The 23462-nt window shown below is 27.3% G+C and overlaps 1 protein-coding gene across 1 annotated transcript; it reads right to left on the reverse strand.

Annotated features, from left to right (window-relative positions):
* Positions 1 to 3504: 3504 nt before the first annotated feature.
* LOC120072510 (putative WRKY transcription factor 31) lies at positions 3505 to 6208 on the reverse strand. The gene is made up of 6 exons (XM_039024887.2): positions 5738 to 6208; positions 5566 to 5664; positions 5305 to 5472; positions 4788 to 5213; positions 4577 to 4690; positions 3505 to 4477 (listed from the first exon to the last, which is right to left on the reverse strand). Exons 1-6 carry the CDS (start codon positions 6080 to 6082, stop codon positions 3761 to 3763), a joined length of 1869 nt encoding a protein of 622 aa, XP_038880815.1. The 5' UTR covers positions 6083 to 6208; the 3' UTR covers positions 3505 to 3760.
* Between the last annotated feature and the right edge of the window lie 17254 nt (positions 6209 to 23462).

Raw genomic sequence — 23462 nt, forward strand, 5'->3', positions numbered from 1 at the left:
ATGGACAACACTACTGATGGGTGCGAATCGACGATCGTTTTTGGAAATCCCAATCTATACAGCCCTTTAAAAAAGACACTCCAAATTTAGTATAAAGTAGTAGTGGCTAAAACTTTCACATCACGAAAGAAACATGGGGGGAATCAAACTTCAGACCTCGAGGTCGATAGTATGAACAATATGTCAGTTAAACTACATTCTTGTTGAGAAGATAATTAGATGAGAGAGAGAAAAATTTCATGTTATGTATTCGCAAGGGCCTCTAAATTGTAAGTTTTTTTTTTTTAAAAAAAAATAATAATAATTTGGAGCTCCTAAATTTTAGGTCAATAACGTTGTTTCAGAATATAAACGTGTAAAAAGTATATATATATTCATTAGTAGAAAAGTAAAAAAAATTAAAGCAAAAAATGAAGTAGAAAAAAGAAAAAAATGTGAAAACAAACTTGACCCAAACAACTTATATGGGAGTGCTACAAAAGTTAGGTGTGGTACATCTTAGCATGTAAGTTTTAAACTTTTCTCTTTTTGTGGTATAAAAATTCGACCATTTAAATTATGTGTGAAATTTGTTTTATAATTTTAGTGGAAATAGATCTTAGGAAAGACGAACGACAAAGTTTATTGACCTCAATAAAGACCTATATGTACATATGATTGATTTGTCTTACACATTGAGCACTATTTAGATTGTACTTTTTCTTTCTACATTGTTTAATATTTTCTTTATTAATCTTCTCACAAACTTCAAAACTTCACGAGAGAGACAAAACAAAGTATTAAAATATCAACAACTTGAGTTCTTTTTTAAAATTTTTTACACAATTTGAGGATTTCTTTTTTCTTTTTAAATACTAATTACGTTACATTATAAGATTTCTGAAAAAAAGTGTCAATACAAAAATTTAAGATTTTCTAACAAAATAATATTATAAAATATATAGTTTATGATTCACCTTACTAACAAAGTTAAAGAAATTCTTGAAAATCTACGTGTCTTACAAATTAGAAGTTGTGATTTTGAGTCTTTGATCAGTTCAATCGAGCTCACTCTGTTTCTTAAAAAAGGTAATCATGAAGTCGAACTTAAGAGTAAATCCTTTAACCACAACAATCAAACCTACACTTACACCATGTCATTGTGAGGACTGAGACCATAAACTTTATAAATAGTCTTAATTCTACCTCCTTGAAAAATAAGTAATAGTATATGCATTTAGTTGAAATAAACAATCTACTAACACTACGGTACAAACTCTCTTGCAGGCTAGTTAGATCAAGTTTTTCAAATTAAAAAAAATCCTAATAGGAGAGTAGTTTGATGGGATATGTGTATCAATAAAAAAAATATCACTATTTAACTACAATTATTAATAGTAGAACTTTTTTAAAAAAAAAAATGAAAAGAAGCTTCATTAATAGTATAAATTAAATGTATAACAACTAAAAATTATATTTAAAAAAATAAACACAACAAAATTTATTAAAGGTTAAGAAAATTATTGTACCGTACCAAACTCTTGTTTGTAGTATTCCAAAAGCACACAGAAACAAACTTAGAAAACATATTAAACGAAAAAAGAAAAAAGAAAAAGAAAAAGAAGAGTGGTATGGAGAACAAAAGCGGTTTTGCCGAACAAACAATAATTACTTTGAAACGGTACTATAAATTCAAGAAAACATGAAAATCTTTTGAGTCAGAAGACTCAGAACAAATATTAAGATAAAATCCAAACTAGGGATTCACATGGCTGCATGTGCATTGAAAGAAAGCGAAGGAGACTTTTATTTATTTAATTTGCTATCAAAATTAGAGAAAGAGAAAAAAAATAAATAAAAATAAAAGATGTGTGGTACGAATGGATGAGGTACGGTGAGGCAATAAAGTTTTTGTAAGTTACGTTTCTATCAGTCTTTGAGAAAATCAAATTGCCATTAATTCACCACACGTTTGTTGGTTTGGAAGTTGAATTTAAATTATCAAAAACCCAATTCCCCTACAATCTCCACCACCCACTCAATTTCATCATCTTTTCCAGATGAGAGACGTGGAAAATTAAAATTTAGAGATACATAGTTGAATATTGTTTACACTCTTGAATTTTGGTGTCCTACTCTTAATTTTTGTAAATATATCGTCAACTTAAATCATTCACTTCAACAAATATTGCATGTATATTTATAATTTCAATTGCAACTCTAAACTTTCATTTACTAGTAACCATTTTAAGAACGGGTGACCATTATATGTATAAAGATACCAATCATTATAAAAAAATGGACAGAAAATATATTTAGTTTTCAAAAACAAAATGGTTAACAAATGGGATCTAAGTAATTTAGATTATCTATTAAGATTTTTTTTTTTTTAAAAAAAAATGATTCATTTTATTCTACATTTTAAGAAATCTACCATGTTTACGAATTGAATGTAGGAGCAATTTTTAAATAGTTAAATAAATTATCTAATTGATTTACTTATAACAATATAAAAATATAACCGAAACAATAATATCTTTCTCATGATATTTTTTGAACTAAATCTAAAGGAGGGTGTTAGTTGATATACTTACAAAAGTTCAAAGCTTAAATGGATACAATCCAAATTTATGAGTATAAATTGAAAATTTTTCAATTATAAAACATATTTTTCTCCTACATTTCAATCGAAAAATTCACTTTAGGTTGCCATAATACAATTTCATATCTCAATTTTCGTCCAAGTCCCGAACAAAAAAAACAATATACTTTTTCTTTGAAAAAATATTAATTTATATACCTAAACTATTAGATATTGTATCAATTTAAAGAACTAATAATTATATCAATTTAAATCTCGAATTTATCAATTTACACCATCCATTATGTCCCGTTTAGAAAAACCTTATGTGAAACTTATAATTATATCTATTAAACTCCAAAATTTTCGTAAACATGAATCAAAGATTTTTTTTGAGATATTTGAAAATCAATGTATGGATAATTTTTAAAGATAATAATATGTAATTAAATCTAAATTATTAGGCTTATGAAAATTTTAGAATTTAATTGATACAAAACCTAAGTTTTACATGAAAAAAAAATTTAGAATAGGGTGTAAATTGGATATACTAATTAAGAGATATTTGCCCAATTTTTTTTGAATAAATTTAATAAAATAAAATGAGAAGATAAAGCAGGTAGTTGCCTGGAAGGTCAATTGGAAATATTTTTGTTAGGGGTTGGTTTGGAGAAAGAAGAAATGAATACATTACGTGTCGAAATGGAGTTGGCCGATATTCTTGACTGTAAGACTTTGGAGTACAATGGAGAATATGTCACCGACTTAGACGATTATTCTTTTGTCTTCTCTTCTATGTTGACGTCTCTCAAATCCCAATTCAACCTTTCTTATTCAAACTGTTTGAAATTAATAGACCTACGCAACTTGGACATAATATTCATATCTTTTTTCTTTTTTTTTTTTTTCCTTTTTCTCCGCCTGCTTAATTTTAAATATTTCGCTTTCACATATATTGATATATATTATTAATATTATTCAAATTTAAACAATTGGAAAGAATAATGAAGCCGTGTTCTATGTTTTTCCCCCCAAATTAACAACAAAAAAAAGTATGGACATGTTATCCGTCCCCATGATGGATATGACGAAAAATAGTAGGAAAAAAAAACAAAAAAACAAAAACCGACTCCCACTAGGAATCGAGGACGAACAAAAAAAAAATTAACCAACGTAATTCTGATGGGTCTAATTAATAATTTAATTTCCAGGGAAATTGCTATTTTTGCTGTTGTTGTTGCTTCCGTTGTTGTTGTTTGTCGTTGTAGTATTATTTGTGGTATTGGTGTTGCTATTATTATTCGTATGAGCTCCACCGATGATGGAGGAGATAGCGGCGGCGAGAGCGGCAGTGAAATTGGGATCGGCTGTGATAGCGGCGGTGGCGGCACTCAACGTATCGGCAAAAGAAGCACCACCAGGCTGAACCGGAGTCGCCGGTTGTGTAATTTGAGGATGACCCAAATGAGATGAATTAGCTCCCATCTCATGAGAAAGCTGTAGCCCCGAGAATTTTGATTGATTGTTATACAACGCTTGTCCCAAAACTTGAGGCAATTGGGCGGCAACGGCGGCGGATGGTGGTTGTCCGCCGGGGAAAGGCACGTGGAAAGGCGCCGTGGCGGGTCTTTGAAACTGTAGTGGGTTTGGAGTGTGAGTGAGGTCTAACGTAATGGTTGGAAATGGAGCCGAAGCTGAAATTGTAGCCATGCTTGAAGAACATGGAAGTATGGCTCGAGCTAATAAATTTGGGTTCATTAAATTATGGTCCGCACTTGACATAGACCCTGATAACAACATGGTAGCCGCCGCCGTCGTGGTTGACGCCATCGCCATCGCCGCAGGCGGAAGTGGATGGTTGTGGTTGCCTTCGTAAGTTGTTATCAATATAGTCCTATCTTCAGCACAACGTTGCACCTAAAAATCAAAAAATAAAAATTTTATTAGATATGAGATTATTATTTTAATTCATATAAAACACACCAAAAAGAGAAACAATGAAATACAAATACATACTTGTTTGCGAACTGGGCAACCCACAGCCATTGTGCAGCGATAATAGGCTCGTGGACATGGGTTTCCTTTAGCCATTTTTTGGCCATATTTTCGCCATTGACACCCATCAGAAATCTACATAGATTAAATTATTTTAATTATATATATATATATACACACACAAGGGTTTAGATAATAAATTGAAAATAAAAATAATAATGAATAGGTATACCATGGGAGCTTCGGATCGAGCACGGACGGAGACACGGGCTTTACGCATGGTGGCTTCGGTTGATTGGTCGAGTGGTTTAGAAGAGTTGAACCGGGAGGGCTTATGGTTCGGACCCCAACCTTGAGATTCTGATTCGGGGCTATCTTCTCTAGGGTTGGATCTTTTGGAATTTTCGTGATCGGAATTAGGAGCCATGATTTCCGCGTGATCTCTTTTTCTGGGGGCGGTTTCGGTGTTATTGTTGTTGATGTTCAATGGAGACCCAGAACGGGTTCTTTCATCGGATGAGGAATTACATAATAATTCATCGCTTTCACCTATGTTGTTGTTGTTCGTGTTCCCACTTGGTCCTAGATCCATAAATTGTCTTGGTACCATTACCCTTCCAACTTCATGTTTTATTTCCGTTGATTTCTTCTCCCCAATCTTCAATTTTCAAAAACCATATTTCTTTTTGTTATTCAATCAATTTTATTTGATATATTATTTATGAAACCAAATTGAAATTTTTAATTACCTCTCGTTCATGAGCTGGTTCGGAGGCCTGATTTTGTTGTTGCTGTTGCATTAATGTCAACAGATGCATTTGTAAAGAACTATAATTGTTGCTCACGTGGCTTAGCATGTCTCTAAGCTTGTGATTCTCAGCGTTCATACGGTGAAGCTCCACTTGCAGCTGCGCTAGCTGCACCCAATTTCAAAATTTTCAATAATTTTGGATAATACAATCAATCACAAACAAAAATCAAAATGAAATTAATTAAATGACTTAAATTACCTCGTTTTTGGCTCGTTTATCTTCACCATCTGAAGAAATTCCATCATCCACCGTTGATTGATCGCTTCCGGTGTTAGCAGTTAACAGATGCAACCCAGTCTAAATTAAAATAAATTTAGTTAGCAAAATTGGGAAAATCGAAGGAATTTAATCAATTAATAATAAAGCTTACATTAACGAGATTGAAGGAAGTTCTGGGAGCGGTCAAAGCTTTATCGTCTTTAATGATGGCAGTAGTGGAAGGTTTGGAGTCTTGATCGGCCTCCAGATCATCGACCAGTCTTTTCTTAGCGGAGAAAAAGTCGACCTCGTTCACGACCAACCGATTTTCGTCGGGGAGAGGCGGAGTAGAGTCGGTGTCGTCAGTCCGGCCAAGTTTTCCGGGGAATTCTAAACCTTGAAACATTCTTTGAAAGGAATTGACAGTGGTTGGCGGTGGTGGCAGTGTTGGTTTGTTTGAGAAGAATCCAATTGACTGATCAGAATCACGAAGGGTAAGACCCCATCCTTTGTCCATAAATCAAAAAGGAGAAAAGAAGTAAAAGAAGATAAGTGAATTGAAAGAGAAGGAGAAAAGAAAGGAAAGGAAATTAGGAGAGAGGGGGAGATGTAAGAGTCTGTGAAGTCTTTTACCGGTGCAATGCATTCGGCTATAAAAAGGGTTGGACGAAGACCAAATTGGATTTGGGATTTTCTACGGAATAGGTAAGATTTTAGTTTAATTACATCAGATAGTGCGTCAGTTTGCCACCTGGCACTCCAGTCTCCATTTTTTATTATTATTATTATTTCTTTTTTGTGTCCATACCGGATCTTAAAACCCAAACCCGGTTTGAGAAAGCCGGTTCGTGGGGAAACAAAAAAAGAAAAAAAGAAAGAAAGAGTGGGTCATGGGTGGAGGATTTTGATTTTTTGATTTTTTTTTTGCTTTTTTGCCTTTGGGATACATTTCGTCAAGAAAAGAGTTTGACTGGTTCATTAAATCTGGAGGAAGAAGAAACCGATCCACCGCCCCGAATCCTGCGGCGCGTTCCACGTGAGGAAAAAGAAAAAAACGTAAAAGGTCGAAGGTCTCGTAAAAGAGCCAAGTCAACGAATTTGACGGCCCGGCTCTCTCTCAAGCCAACCGGGAGTGGGCCCGGTCTCTTTACGGGCCCACCTTCCTCCCCTTTCACTTTACAAGACACCACGTTTCAGATCTGTACCCGCGGGATCTATGTTGACTGTCCACCCGTGGGACCGAGTCATTTGCTTTGACTTTTTTTTTTTTTTTTTTTTTTTTTTTAATTTCCTTTTTTCAAAACACCATTTTAGATTTAAACTTGATTTCGTCTTCTCATTGGTTTTCTTTTCTTTTTTCTTTTTTTGTTTTCAATATTAGTTGCCTAATTTTAATTAATTCTTTAAATTAAATGTCGACATTTTGTTTACTAATGCACGACTCTTTCATAATTGTGGACCTATATCATTTTTTCTTTCGTATTAGACCTAAATCACCTACCCTACTTATCTAATCTAATCCCCTTTTCTTAAGAAATCTCTTCATTTTAATAATCCCTTCCGTTACTGTTATTTTCCTTTCTTAGCAATCTTTTTTGCCATTGTCCATTTCGCTAACATTTCTTCTCTTTTCAAATTATTTCACAAATTGTATTTTTTTAAAAAAAAAAATCCTATTATATTTCTAATAATTATATCGTATTTTATTATGGTGAAATTGTTTAAAATTTTTAAGTTAAAAAGATATTTTTAGTTCATAAACTTCCATCAACAATTTAGTCCCTAAACTTTAGTTTGTAACGATTTAGTTCATGAACTTTTAATTTGTAACAATCTAGTCCATGAACTTTACTATGTAACAATTTAGTTATTGTACTTTAAGAATTGTAACAATTTAGTCCATATTGTAGAAATTATTGTTATGACTTAATGAGATTTCTTACCTAAATAAATCAATAAGCTAATTAGAGACTCGATATCTTTTATAAAATATAAAGTCTACATCATATAATAATAAACTTGACATCTACTTTTGATAAATTTATTTACCTAAGGGATTGAATTATTATAAATTTAAAAGTACAATGATTAAATTGTAGCATACTAAAGTTCAATGCCTAAATTGTTACAACATTAAAAATTCAGAGACTAAATTGTTACTTTTAAAAAAAAAAGACCAAAAGTTTTTTCTCTCCAAATTTTTATTTGAATAAGTTATTTAAATATGTTTTTTTTTATTTAATTATTTTTAGAAATAGTTTAAAGCAGAGAAAAAAAACGGGGGATTTGAATTGTAGAAACAAGTACTCAAAGAAGGAAAAGAAGAAAAAGAATTAATGGGAAGAAGTAATTGTTAAAATTTTTTATTTGATAAAATTATAAGATTAATCAGTTATATACGAATTAAAATGCTTAAATAAATAAATTATATGTATTAAATGTTATTTTATAATTTAAACATATTAATGTAAATCACATTCGGGTTAAAGGATGTTAATTTGCTATTGTGACACAGCAATCATTTTCTTCAACCACCGATTATGATATTAGATATGCTCCACAGGTCTTTGTTTAATGGATTCATTTAATATCTTTTTTGGTTTATAAATCACTTTCAATTCTTCCTTCTTTCAAAGACCTCAAAATTAATTAACTAGGAAAGAAGGAGAGAGAGAGAAAATAAAAATGAAAATTAGACTTCTATATGCAAGCCTAGCTACTATAATACCCAAATTGTCCTTACCTCAATTAATATATAGTGGGGGGCTTGTTCTAGATACAGATTCAATAGTAGGAGAAATAATTTAAGAGCCTCAATTTCCCCCCAAAATGCATAATGAGGAGAATTTTTTTGGCCATATAATTTATTGTCATATTAATTAACAGTTAGATGATATAATTAAATTTGTCTTCATTTACTAACTTAAAATTTTTGGATCAATTGATTATTTAATATGTATCAGAACAAAACAGATGCAGTAAGAAACCTAAAAAGAATAATAATTGTTTAGTATTTTTAAAATTTAGGTTTTAATTTTTGCCTACTTTATTTTCCTCCTAGCTTATTCTACTTGTCATATTTTCAAAGTATATTGAGAGTAGAGTTATTCTAAAATCGTGAAAGAAATTTTAGATAAAAATTAAAATTAGTTGAATCAAAACGATCACCTTTTCAAATTAAATAGATAAAAATGAATGTTTCAAAAAATTAGGGGACGTTTGGAGCAAGACTATCATAAAGACTATAATAACCACCTTTTGTTATAGTAAATACTATTTCAAACTCCAAATTAGCTACAATCAACATTATTTTCAAAACCCCATTTGCTATTTGCTATAGTTTTTACTATTTTACCTACTATTTCTTCCTCAAACTAAAATAGTTTACACCTCAAACACATACTATTATAACACAAACTAAAATAATCTATACCTCAAACACAAACTATTATAACTCAACTATAATAACCTAGGATTATAATGACCAAGTGTATGTCCCAAACGCCCCTTACATATTAAAATGAACAAAATTTAAGAAAAAAGATACACGAGGTCTTAAAAAGTACATATATGAAATATTTTTTTTTTCCAATTAATCTTTGAAAAAAAAAGAAGTTGAGATTAATATAAAGAAAATTTTGAGAATACCAAAATAAAAATAGTATTCAAACCAAACATGATTTTACTATGCAATATATAAATTTTGATGATACTGTTTTTGTGTAGATGACCAAAGTTCCAAATTTAATAAAATTAGTTCCATTGAATTAGAGTCAATTATTTATAGGTTGATAAATAGCCGTCCAAAATTTGTACTAAAATAAAATAATAGCCGACCAAAATTTGATCAAGCAATATTAGGCAACATTGAAAATGGTAATGAAAAATATGACAACCTATAAAATTTTAAAATAATTATTTTCCATTTAACAATGTAAATTTATTTTAAAATATACAAAGTCATTATTTTCTAGTTATGGGAGAAAAATGAAAATGAAAATATGACAACCTACATAATTTTGTCCTTCATGATTTTATCATATTTAATATCATCTATAATCTTTAACATTTTCAATATCATTTTTATATATTAAATTTTCAATTTTTTTTATTACAAATGATAATTTAAATTTAAAATTGATTATTTTTTTTTAGTACAATACATATTAGATGGAGAATCGAATCTTTAATCGATAGAGAAAGACTATGTCAATTAGCTTTAAACTAAATAGCAACAAAATGATTATTTAGCATTACAAGATTTTAAAATTTAATTTAATGAATTAAATATGTTAACACGTAAAATAAAACTCTTACTCATTTTTCACAACTCTAAATTCTTAATTTTCTTAACATTTACAGATAGTCGAGATCAAATTGATAATATTTTGTATTTATTTGATAGAAATGAAGAATAAGGTTGATAGTCGAGATCAATTTGATTATATTTTAACTTTGTTTTTCAAATTCAAAATGTTGCATAATTATTTAATATAATAATAAAAACTACTTCAAAAAAAAATTTAAAACTTATTCTTAAAAATTTGAAAACTAAAATAATACATTTCAAAAATTTAAATACCAAATATACCAACTTAAAATGTATGTTTTAACAATTTTTTTGATGCAATACTTGGACTAAAAAGTTATTACCCAAAAATTTGTCACTCTTTTTTCTCTCACCCAATTTTTCTACCCACTGAATGTACACGCAATTTCAAAATTGGACGTTCTTTTACCTTATTTTTTCTTCTCCTATGAGAAAAGATAATTTTTTTCTTTTTTTTTTTCTTCACCCACTTTATTTTGCATTAAATTTGCCTTTGAAAATCAGAATAGGAAAATATTTTTAACATACATGTATGTACTGCTATTTTTATGTCATTAAATATCTGAGAGAAAATTTAATAATATTTTAGATTATTCGTCGGCAATTACAGTGTAATTGCTTCCAAAATAAGAATGGAAAAAAAATGTTATAATTAAAGAGTAGCCAGGTTTTCCAACTTTCTTTCTTTCTACCTTTGACTATATCTCTAGAATTTTCCCTTTGCAAAACAAGTTGAACTTTATAATTTAAAGCATTATTATTCAAAAAAAGAGAGAAGAAAAAGATGGCCCAAAATTTGACCATGTATTGTATGGCACGACCATTTAGAACTTTATAGGCAGTAAAACTTAAAAACTTCACAATATTACATTTTTATTGCCTTTTCATAAACGTTTCAAAAATATCATTAGAGAATAGAAATCATGGAGAATCTTATAATAATGTTAGAACCTAAAGTGGTATGACGACGGTTCTAAAATAACATAAAATTGGATTGTGCTTTAGATTCAAATTTATGTTATGACAGAAACGAAATCGGCAAGTAAATAATATACAAGAAAAAATCGAATTTGATATTTACGTGATTTCTTAATAGTGTGTTAGTTACATCCACGAGCAATTAGAGAAAACAATTTTATTATTATTAGAGCAGAAAAACAGATAATCTAAATACTATGCACCACCTAGAATCATAAGTTTCAAAGGCATTGCCCTTGAATCCCAACCAGCAAGATCTTGTACTTATCATTTTGAGTGTTATATAATTGATTTAAGATATTTCAACAATTTTTTTTTTAATTTCTACAAAAAGAATAGAGTTTTGAAATATATTTATAAAAGATCGTGATATTACAACTTTTGAAAAGATAAAAAATGATATGTTTGGAAAGTTTAGGCGTAGCTTTTATAATTAAAAGTAAAATTAAATGCATTTGCACATTAAGACAGCTGGTTAAGATGAAATTTGTTTGGTTAATTGGACAGAAAAGTCAAAGTCATGGGGTTGGACTTGGAATCCACGATGAAAATAGTAGAAAATTGGGTACCCATCTCTTTGTTTCCCATGCATGCAGGGTGTTGGCTGGTCCTCAAGTTCGGCTAAAGGAGAAAACATTAATAAAAAGAGACCCTTTTTGGGTTCAAACAAAGGTGGCTTTTTAAGTTGTACCAACCACAAAATGTACAATACACCTAAAGACGTTAGATTCCTTTCATAATACTTCGTAAGTAAATTTGAAAACGTGTTGAAAAATGTATATAATGGTGAGATTTTTTTAAAAAAATTATTTTTTGAATTAAGGATTATGTCTTTTCCTTCCCAACCCACTTTTCTTAAGTTGCATTACTTTTGTAGGCATATCCATAATTAATATTAAAAAAATAGTTGTAAAAGGCAATGTTTAAGTTGGTATTCTTTATGTCAAGAACATAATTTAATTATGATAAAAGATAATTAGCGACTTCTATAAAACTCTAAATAACAAGATGACATTTAGTAAATTAAAGTGAATGAGGCCTCATCTGGCCTAAATGAAATGAGCTAATTAAATTAATGCTTATAGAATCAATCTCATTGAGGTTTGATTCTTGAAATAAACTATTATGAAAGAGTTTTTAGTTTACTTGTTTTCAAAATTTGTGAACTACCATTCATTTTGAAGAGTGAAAAATCAATTTGTGCCTAAACTTATTAGGTTCTTTTCATTTAAATCTCAAATTTTTAATTTCATCGAGTTGGACCGGAAATAAGTCTAACAAGTTTCTTTCAATTTTTCTAATTCATCCATAAATGTTAACAAAAAAAAAGTTTAAAAATAAAACTTCAAAGTCATTCATTTTAATAAAAAAAAAATAAATTTAATCGATACATAAATTTAACCCTTAAATAACTTTCTTAAATTTCATAAATTTTCATCAAAAGAAAAATACTTCAAAACTTTATTGTTTTCATATGCACATATGATTTATAATTCATTGACCAACAAGGGAGAGAATTTTTATTTTATTTTTTTATTGATATTTGGAGTAAGAACACTTGAAACACATTTTAAATGTTTGAAATACAATTGGATGAAATTGAAAGTTTGAGTTAAGATTGATGTATTTAACAAGTTTAGAGGAAATATTAGATTCTTTTCTTTTTGAAAATTAAGTTATTTATGCACAAATTTTAGTGATATTATTTATTTTAATGTTTGTATTAAAAAAAATAAAAAAGACCATAGAGAATAATGCTTAAGAATAGGACACCCAAATACAAGATGTCTATGTTTAATACTACAAGTAGAGTTGCTCGTCCAAAGAACTCTTTAATAATATTTTAAAAATAAAATAACCAACATTTTATAAAAATAAAAGATGAAGACCTAACTTTGATAATTTATATTAAGATTAATTAATTATGACGAGAAGAAAGAGCCAAAAGAGAATAAAGAATAAGGAGAAACTAGAGAAAATAGCTGATGTAGCATTAATTTTAGTTTAATCACCACGGTTGAAATTTTGGGTTATGGAAATTAATACGATTAGATTAGGTTTGAGAGAGGGATGACATGAGGCGCGTATAACTAACTTAAGCCACCCATGTAGCTAAGAGAAAATTATTATTTAAAAACAAACAAAATTAAGTATTTAATTCAAACAAGAAAAACTTAAAATAGAAAAAGACGAAACCTTTGGATTTATCTTTGTTTAACGTAATGGAAAAAAGAGTTTAATTATTGGATAAAAGTCCAAATCACCGTTGGATTTTAAATTTTAAAAAGAAAATAAAGGAAAAATGAATGGTTAGTCAACAATAGCAGTCAGCAGAAGTTCTCATTGGTTAAAAAAAATAAAATAAAATAAAAAATCACAGTTTCAACGTAACAATGACATTTCTATTTATTTCCTCTCTTTTTCAGCAGACCATCTTTTCAGTCCCCATTTGTACCTATTTCTTAGTTTTATTTCTCTATAATAAATTATTAATGCTTGTTTTTCAACACTATTTCTTAAGAGACCCGATATTAAGTTAAGCTTTGATAAATGTTGCATTTGTTTGCATGTATAGTCACTAAACTTTCGTTAAAATAATAATTTAATCCAAAAATTTTGGTTTATTTAGTCCTAGAGCTTTCATTTTTTTTTTTTTTTTAAGATTTAGTTCACGAACTTTAGTATGTAATAATTTATTCCTTAAATTTTAAAATTTGTAACATTTTAGTCGTTGTTGTAGAAATTAGTATTAAGATTTAATGAAACTTTTTGTATAAATAGATCTATAAATTAATTAAAAACTCAATATTTTTATAAAATGCAAAACCTACATCATAAAATAATAAAAATTGACATCAAATTTTGGTAAATTTTTTTACGTTAAGGACTCAACGGTTACAAATTTGAAAGTACAATGACTAAATTGTTACGTACTAAAGTTTATGGACTAAATTATTACAAACTAAAAGCACGTGGACTAAATCGTGACAAACTAAAATTTAGAGACTAAATTGTTATTTTTATGAAAGTTTAGGAACCAAAAGTATTTTTTAACAAACTTATGTGCGTTAACAAATTAATAAAACATGTATTTGATATGTAATTGATAAAGTTTAGGGAAGGACAACATTGAATTACATTTTTGTTAAATTTGACTTGTGAGTTGTGGTTTGAGAGGTATATTTAGGGATTTGTTTAGATTGCCTAGAGAAAAAATATATTTAAAAAATTAATTATTAATTAAACTCTTTTGATAAAATTTGTTAAAAAATATATTTTGAAAATATTTTAAAAGTTATTTTGAGTGGTTGTCAAATATTTTAATTTTTATAAAATGATTCATTTTTAAAATTAAATACTTGAAAAAATAACCAAACAAAATTTTTTAAAGTATGCTTATGTAATTTAATCCTGGTTTTTGTAAAAATGAGTGCATGAGAAATTTTTACTTTACTCTTTATTTCATAAAATTACACGGGAGATAAAGTTTGCAACATTTAGTAGGAGTTCCAATTTGATAAATATGAAAATTTAGCATAAAAATTGCCATAGTACTTCTTTATTATTATTAAAAGAAGAGTACAACTAAGTCTTGGTGTGAGACGTGGAGTATTAAAATAATACTTTAACCATATTTTAAACTTTTAGAAAACTACAAAATAATCCATGGGAAGGGTCGTAAATAAAAATAGGGGGCAATGAAAAGAAAAAATTAATTTATCATTTTTATGTAGTTTTATTTATTCCATTATCTAATTTTAGTATTTATACTTTCAATGATCTTAAAATTAATTTTTTATCTTCATCTTTCCAAAAGTATATAATATCTATGAGCATTCCCCTATAAATTGTGAAAATATATTTATTATTATTTAACTAATCTCGACAAAAAAACCCTAATTAATCTCGAATGACTAAAATCACGATCTATTGAAAACATAAAAGTTGAATAAAAAAATTTTAATTAAAATTTTATTTCAGTCCTTGTATTATAAAGTTTGTTTAGTTTTAGTTTATATATTATCCATTTAAAATTTTGTCCCTAATACTGATTTATGGTTGATTTTTCATTTCTCTCTCTTTTTTTTATTTATTAACATTTTTTTTAACGAAATAAAAATTGGGGAACGATCGGGAAATTAAAAAATTGAAGGAAAATAAGTAGAAGGGAAGGGAGAAAAATATTAAATAAAGGTATAGCCGTATAGGGCGTATGCACAGGCAATAAATAAGTAATAAAAATTTCAAAGCAAAGAGAAAAAGAGAAGAGAGGAGAGAAGAAAAGGACAGAAGTTGACTGGGATTTACGTTGACCATTGGATACTTCCCACGTGGCTTACTTCAACGACGTAGAAATTTGGTGTAGCAGTTACGTTTGGACGGCCACGATTTAAACCAAAGCCCCTGCGGGAACGGCTCTGATTGACGCCTTCACTTAACAGCGTCTTTGCGTATTTTCGCACGTAAGTTGACGATGTGCTTTTCACACACTAATTCCCTCTCCCTTATTTAACTTCAATAATTATCATCCTTTATTTATTTATTATTTCTTTGTCTCTATTTGGACCAAATTTCTTTTTATTTTATCCAAATTCTACATTTCTCAAACTTCTTACGTCTTCAAAATTGTATGCTTATTTTACTTTGTATCAAAGTAACTTTATATTAATAAAGATTTCATTATGCTAAATTTAAGCATATACCTAAAACAAAAGTATATAACTTTTTATGGTTATTCATCTCAAAATATTTAACTATAATTATCTAAATCTTGTGGAAAAATTGAAATAAAGGTATGGTCATCGAAAAATAATTATTATTTTTAAAGCTCGTTATAAGTGGAGACATTTGTGACTACAAGATTTTAAATAAGTAAGTTATTACAATTTCGTATTATTTAAAATCACTTCAAAATTGTTGTTATCCAGAGAAAAATTATTAATGTTACATGTTAGAAAAGACATTTTCTACATTCATATATTGAATATGTTCCTGTAGCAGCAACATCGAGAGAAAAATTTTAAACAGTATTCCGAACCAACTTTATGTTATTTCATGGTCGAACAAAATAACGAGTTATTGATGAAGAACCACATCATTCCCTAAAGTGAATGCTGTGAATTTTAATAATTGTGGTCGAGGTCGGGGTCGGGATCGGGATCCAGGTCATGATCATAGTAGAGGAAGAAATAATCATTATTTTCGTGATGGTTGTTTTAATTATCCAAATTTCAAAAGAACCACTCGAAATGATGATCATAAAGGAAAGACCCCACAAGATAAGAATTCAAAAAGTGATTAACAGAAATGCTTCCGATATGATATGATTGGTATTGGTCATGTATTTGTCGTATAACAAAACACTTAGTTAATCTATATCAAGCTTCCTTTAAGGAGAAAGGAGAAAATGTGGAAGCAAATCTTGCATATAATGATAATGATATATTTAACCCATCTCATATGAAAAATTTGGATGTGACAGACTTCTTTAAATCTCATGAAAAAAAAAATTAGCACTAGTGATGGCATACAAGTGATTCTTTTGATTTCGAGAATATTTAGTATTAGTGTTGTATTATTTTTTTTTTTTTTCTATCTTCTTGTTTTTTTCTTAGTTAGTGTTAAGTTTTGTATATCCCAAGTGTATTTTTCTTGTTGTAATTATTTTTTTTTAGTGAAAAAACACGAATCATTTTCATATGTTTGGTGATTAAAAAAATTAGTAAAGAAGATCTATGTCTAACAGAAAATGTAACTGCATACACAATATTTACAAATAAAAAATACTTTTCCAAATTGACAATGAATCAAAAGTTAATACGATATCAGGTTCTAATTTAATTGAAGGGTTTGAAAAAGCAAATATTATTTTGTCTAGAGGAATAAAAATTACAATTGACAATGCATTGCCCTCTAGTCAATCAAAGATAAATCTTCTAAGTTTTAAAGATATATGTTTCAATGATTATCATATTGAGATTGATAGAAGAAATAAAATAGAATATCTTTATATTATACCTATTGTCTCACATGAAAAACGCATATTGGAAAAGTTGCATGCTTTATTATCTGGATTATATTATACTCATATACGAGTAATTGAAACATATGCAATAATGAACCTGAAGTTCATCAATCGAGACATATTTACAATTTGGCATGACTGATTGAGTTAACTAGGATATATAATGATGAAAATAATTATTGAGAATTTACATGGACATCTAAGCATCACAGGATCTTTGGAACACGCTAGAAGCATGGTAGACCACTGGATTCCAAAGATAAAAATCCTCGAAAAAGAAAAATAGTCAATAGTAAAAAAGACTTGGTTAAGGATGTAAATATTTATGAAAAAACCTTGGACATGATAGTTGAATTAGTCAAGAAGGTGAAATATCTAAAGAAAATAATCAGATTTCAATAAGTTATATCATGATAGGGAAAAGATGAAATCAAACTAAGTTATTGACAACATTTTTACTTATAATGTTGCTCTTGATATTATATCTGAAAATGAGGATTCTGAACCATAATCTGTTGAAGAATGTCGACATAGAAATGATTGACTTTAGTGGAAAGAAGAAATCGAGACAGAATTAAACTCACTTTCAAAATGTCAGGTTTTTGAACCAGTAGTCCGAACACAAGAAAGTGTCAAACCTATGGGTTGCAAATGAGATTTGTGAAAAAAAGAAATGAAAATAATGAGGTCACAAGATACAAAACAAGACTAGTTGCATAAGTTTTTTCACAAAGACTTGACATTGATTATGATATTCTTTGGTGGTAGATGTAATTACACTAAGATATTTAATTGGCTTGACTATGTATGAAAGTTTGGATATGCATCTCATGGGTGTAGTCACACCATATTTATATGAATCATCTTGATAATAATATTTATATGAAAATCCCAGAAGGATTTAAGGTACCTGAAGCATATAAATTAAATTTTCAAGAATTATATTCAATAAAGTTACAGAAATCACTATATGAATTGAAATAATCAGGATGAATGTGGTACAATCGTTGTGTGGATATATGTTGAAAGAAGATATAAAAATAATCCAATATGTTCGTGTGTTTTTATAAAAAAAATCACAGTCAGAATTTGTTATTATAAATGTATATGTTGATGATTTAAATATAACTGAAACTCCTAAAGAGTTTTCAAAATCAATATAATATCTTAAGAAAAAATTTGAGATGAAAGATCTCGAAAAAAAACAAAATTTTACCATTATTTACAAATTGAGCATTTAGTAGATGAGATATCTGTTAATCACTTAACTTATATAAGAAAAATTTTGTTTGGACAAAACACATCCATTAAACATATTATGACCTCGAGATGATAATGAAGTAATACTTGGTCCTGAGGTACCATATCTTAGTGCAATTGGTGCACTTATGTATCTTGCTAATAATACAAGACTAGATATTGTATTTTCAGTAAATTTATTAGCTAGATATAGTTATTCTATAACAAAAAGACATTGGAATGGAATTAAGGATATACTTCGTTATCTCTAAGAAACGATTTATATGAGTTTGTTTTATTCAAATAAATCAAATTTTGATCTAGCTGGTTATGTAAATTCTAGATATTTATCTGATCCGCACAAAACTTGATCTCAAACAGGTTATCTATTCACATGTGGAGAAACTGCTATATCATGGCGATCAATGAAACAAACCATAATGACTACAACCTCAAATTGTGTTGAAATTCTTATAATTCATGAGGCTAGTCGAGAATGTGTATGGTTAAAATCAATGACTCAACACATTCATGGAACATGTGGCTTGTCTTTTAGTAAAAATCTTTCAAAGATATTATATGAAAAGAATACAACATGTATAACCCAAATGAAAGGAAGATATATTAAAGGAGATAAAACAAAACATATTTCATCCAAGCTTTTTTACACTCATGATCTTGAAGAAAATGGTGACATTACTATATAACAAATTTGTTCGAAATATAACACTTATTTACAAAATCATTACCAACTGCAACCTTTGAAAAAATGTTGCAGAAAATTGGAATGTGGTGACTCATAGATCTCAAGTGATGTTTCTGTGACGGGGAGCAAATTTTTTTTTAAAAATTGATTTTTTTTATAAAATAATTTAATTTTAAAATTTTGCTAGAAATCAAGTATTTAATTAGTAAAGATAAAAACATGGTAAATAAATAGTGAAAAAACAAACATAATTTTTTAAAATGAAAACTAAATGGTTATCAAATGAGATCTTAGGGCTTATTTAGTTCGCAATCTGGATTTTGTTTTAAGTTTTTAGGTTTACTGAATTCAGCGAATACATGTTTGACAAACAACCAAAATTTCGTTTCTGAAAACTGTTTTCAAATTTTGTGATTCAAAGAATATAAATTTTGAAAACAACTTTTTTTTTTTAATTTTTTTTCTTTATATCCAGAATTTGAATTTTAAAATTTAAAATACATAATTATATTAAATAAAGATTAAAAACATTTAGAAATATAGTAAATCCAATTGAATTTTTTAAAAATTAAAATATGCATTATGTAATATATTATAAATTAAATAAGGTTAAATTCTAAGTTTGGTTCCTATAGTTTGGATAAAATTAAAAGCTAATCCATATGATTTTAAAATTTAGAATTTATTTCCTATGGTTTGATAGTCCACATGGTTTATATTTATTATGAAGCTTTTATCAAACCATACGAGTCAAATTCTCATTATAAACCACAATAACTTAAATTTTAACTTATTCTAATTATAAACCATAAGAACTTAAAGTTTAACTTACTTCAAACTACATGGACTAACATTTCTATTTTTTCTATAATTACATAATATTAGAAAACAACAATTATACAATTTTCTTAATATAAAACATGTTAATAAATAAATTATGTCAACTAATATTTAATATTTAGTGGGTAACTATAATTAATTTACAATTATTTAGATTATAATCCAATTTATGAATTTCGCTACCAAGAAAAAGAAACAAAGTTTAAAAAACATAAAACAAAAAGAAAGCGAAACCATTATTTAAAGAAATTATCTGTAATTAAAATTTTAATCTTAGGTGTAATGGCTATTAAATTCAATAAAAAAGGTCTTCAAATATGATAATTGCTTTTCAAAACTTGTGAAAAAGAGGGCATGGAGTGGTATGTACATAATATTCAAAATATGTATGTGGGGGTGCAAAGAGATTGCTTAATTAAGATGCTAAACTTGTTTAATTATTTAAAGAGGGTTCAAACAAATTTATCTGAAAATTCAAATCCAAAGACAACCGACAAAATAAAATAATTTGAATTAGCATATTTAAAAACGAAAAGTAAAAGAAGAAGCCGAAGAAAATGAAGCCAATCATTGTCAACCAAAACAGCTAGCAAACCCTCATTTTGATTACATTATTATTATTAAATATTATTTTGTCAAACAAAATCGTAAACTTCTTTTCAACTTTACCTATGCCTTTCATTCGTTCTGTTGGCACCCTTTTGCTTATCTTTTTCTTCCTCATACACTAATTTATTAGCTTTCTTCCATTCTTAGGTAATTGATATAAGATTTTGACATTTTAACTCTTTTTGGATTATTGTTCTTTTGTTTTGTTTTTCTTATCACCCTTATTTTAAAAAATGAGTAATGATTTATTTTAACACTAGATATCGATGATTAAGTACAACATAATCTCTATACTCCTTTTTTTTTAAAAAAAAAAAAAAATATATTAATTATTTTTTTTAAAAAATAAAAATTACCACGTGATAATTTTTAATTTGTACAATAAATGGATGCTACCTGACTATACCTAAATATTTTTCTTGTTTTAAATAATAAAACTGTTAAAAATATTTGCAAATATAGAAAAATTTCACTGTTTATCAATAATAGATAGTAACATTTTGTTATATTTCTAAATAAGTTAACTTATCTTCCTATATGTGAAAACAACTCTTAGAAAAATGTGAAATTGATAATGTACTTTTTGATTATTATTATTATTTTTAAAAGTGATCTCTTCTTTTTAATCATCTAATAAATAAATAAATAAGCTCTTGTTTTAAATTTTATGTGTCTAATTTACAAATTGTTAATACAATTCTTATTATTTTAGAATATGGGTATCAAAGTTATTCTAAAAAAAATTAGAGCACATGATAGGATTTAATGCTTCAATTATACAATAGTAGTCATAGTTCAACTTTTTGCATACGGTATTAATTAATTAATTGTTCCATCTTTGCAATACTAGATCAAGGAAAATTATCTAATTTTTATTAATAAAAATATACACGTTAGTTGTGATAAAATACTTTTCTAATATTGGAAAGCATTGACACAATCAATTTTATTAATTAACTTGACATATATTCAACTTTGGAGGTATATAATTAATATAATTTGTCTATAACTATTTAATCATAATTCTAATAATGATAAAAAAAAATGCTATTAAAAATAGAAATTATTAATTTTCAAACAACAGGTGCAAAATAGTTTTTTACTATTTGGTAAATTATGAAGAAAAAGTTCTAAACTTGGATAGAAATAATTTATAGGTTTTTTTTTTCCCTTTTAGAGGACTTTAACAATTTAATTCACCAATCCTGAATGGCGAAATTAATTTTTTTTTAATACATTGGAGACTAAATTGAAAACTTCAAAATCATAACAATTGAATTGAAGAACTGCTTAAAAAAATTTGAAAACTAAGGTTTCGTTTGAGATTATGTGACTTTTAAAAGTAATTGTTAGTAGTTATGCTTTTAAAAAAATTAGTCGTATAACTAATTAAAATAATGTTTAGTAAATTTCAATTTAAATTTGAAAAAGTAGGTTAGGATGTTTAGTAAATAAATAAAAAAAATCTTATTTTAGATATAATAACAAAACAAGACTTATAATAAATTTTTAATTTTTTTTGTAACTTAAAATCTTAAATAATTGTTTAGTATGTTAAATTTTATTTATTATATATTAATTTTTAAATATTAAGGGAAATGACTTTATTTAAAAAATCAAAATGGTATATATATATAAATTGATCTATCTAACTTATGAAAATAGAAATATAGATTTGATTACGTAAAAAATAGATAAATATATAAAATAATTATTCTTTGAAAGTTAAATATTAATTAAAAATTATACCTATTTTAAAGAATCTAAGAACTAGTAAAATACTGTTTTAAAAGTAAATGTGGAATTAACTTATTTTTAAAAGTGAGTTTAATATATTTAATTTAAATTTGTTTCATCAAATGTAAAAAAATAGTTAAGATTTTCTCCACATGGTTGTTTGACATGCCTAATGCAATGACAAACATATGTTACATAGGAATAGCCAAAAATGGTCATACATTGAGACTTTTTGACTTTTTAAAATACCACCCCCCAAGGTACAACTTATATGTAGGGGCAGATATATTGTAATCCTGAATAATAAAAATTTTAAAGTAATTAAAATTTGTATTAACCTATCAATAATCATTTTCAAAGTCGATTATTAATAATCTTTTTTTTTTAAAAAATTAAGTTCAACTTAATGGTAATTGAATGCGTTTCTTCTCTTGACATTAGATATTTGATTCCCAATTTTCGTAATGGTTGTAATAAAAATTTATAAAAATAATTGATGGATCATCTTCTTCAACTATATATAATTTATAAATACAGCCTTAATAAATATATGGCATGAATTATTTATTATAATTTACCTACTTTCTTGACTAAAAAAATAAGAAATTTGCACTGCCATAAGAAAGAATACCATATATAAGAAATCAATATCAAGATTAATAGCACGTACGTCACTCACTCGTAGGTTTTCAACAAAAAAAAAAAGTAGAACATTTAAAAAAGAAAGAAAGAAAAAAGCTAGAACAATCCATCTTTCAAGAATTGCCTAGAGCGCAATCCATATATACTATTGATGTTAACAAGTTAATAATTTTGAAGAAAATCATGAAATATAAATATATATAAATGAATGAAAAGGATATAGGGTTGCAACTTGATTAATGTGTTGACTTGTTTCCTTTGGATTTGGTCTTGATGGAAAATTGTTAGCTCCATATAGTCTTCTTCCATCAAGAATTTAGTTGATTACATGCTAACAAGAGCATAGCTCAATTGATATTGTGTTGATATTATCAACATCGTGATATGAAGTTCGATTCCCCCATTCCACATTTTAATTATAATATCTTTACAAAAAAAGAAAATTTAGTTGATCCATGAATGAGATATAGGATGAAATTACTAAAAAAGGTAGCCATTTAACCAACAAAAGAAAGCAATTTCTTGGTGCATATGAGATTATATGGAGAACAAGTTGAGTTTGTCGTCCCCTATTATTATCCTCTAGTCAAACATTGTAGGTCATCCTTTTTTGACCATTTTATTGTAACCATTTTTGGATCATTTCAAACTTTATTGGATTCATAATTGCATTCATCCTATTATTCACATATTACAATTCTCAATAAGCGATCCATTACTTTGATTCAATTTTATAACGTTCCCATTATCAATTGATATGATAATTTGACCAAAATCGACTAGGAGGGAGA

This window comes from Benincasa hispida, chromosome 3, assembly GCF_027475165.1.
Source record: "Benincasa hispida cultivar pf3 chromosome 3, pf3_genome.v1.1, whole genome shotgun sequence".
Classification (NCBI taxonomy): Eukaryota; Viridiplantae; Streptophyta; class Magnoliopsida; order Cucurbitales; family Cucurbitaceae; genus Benincasa; species Benincasa hispida.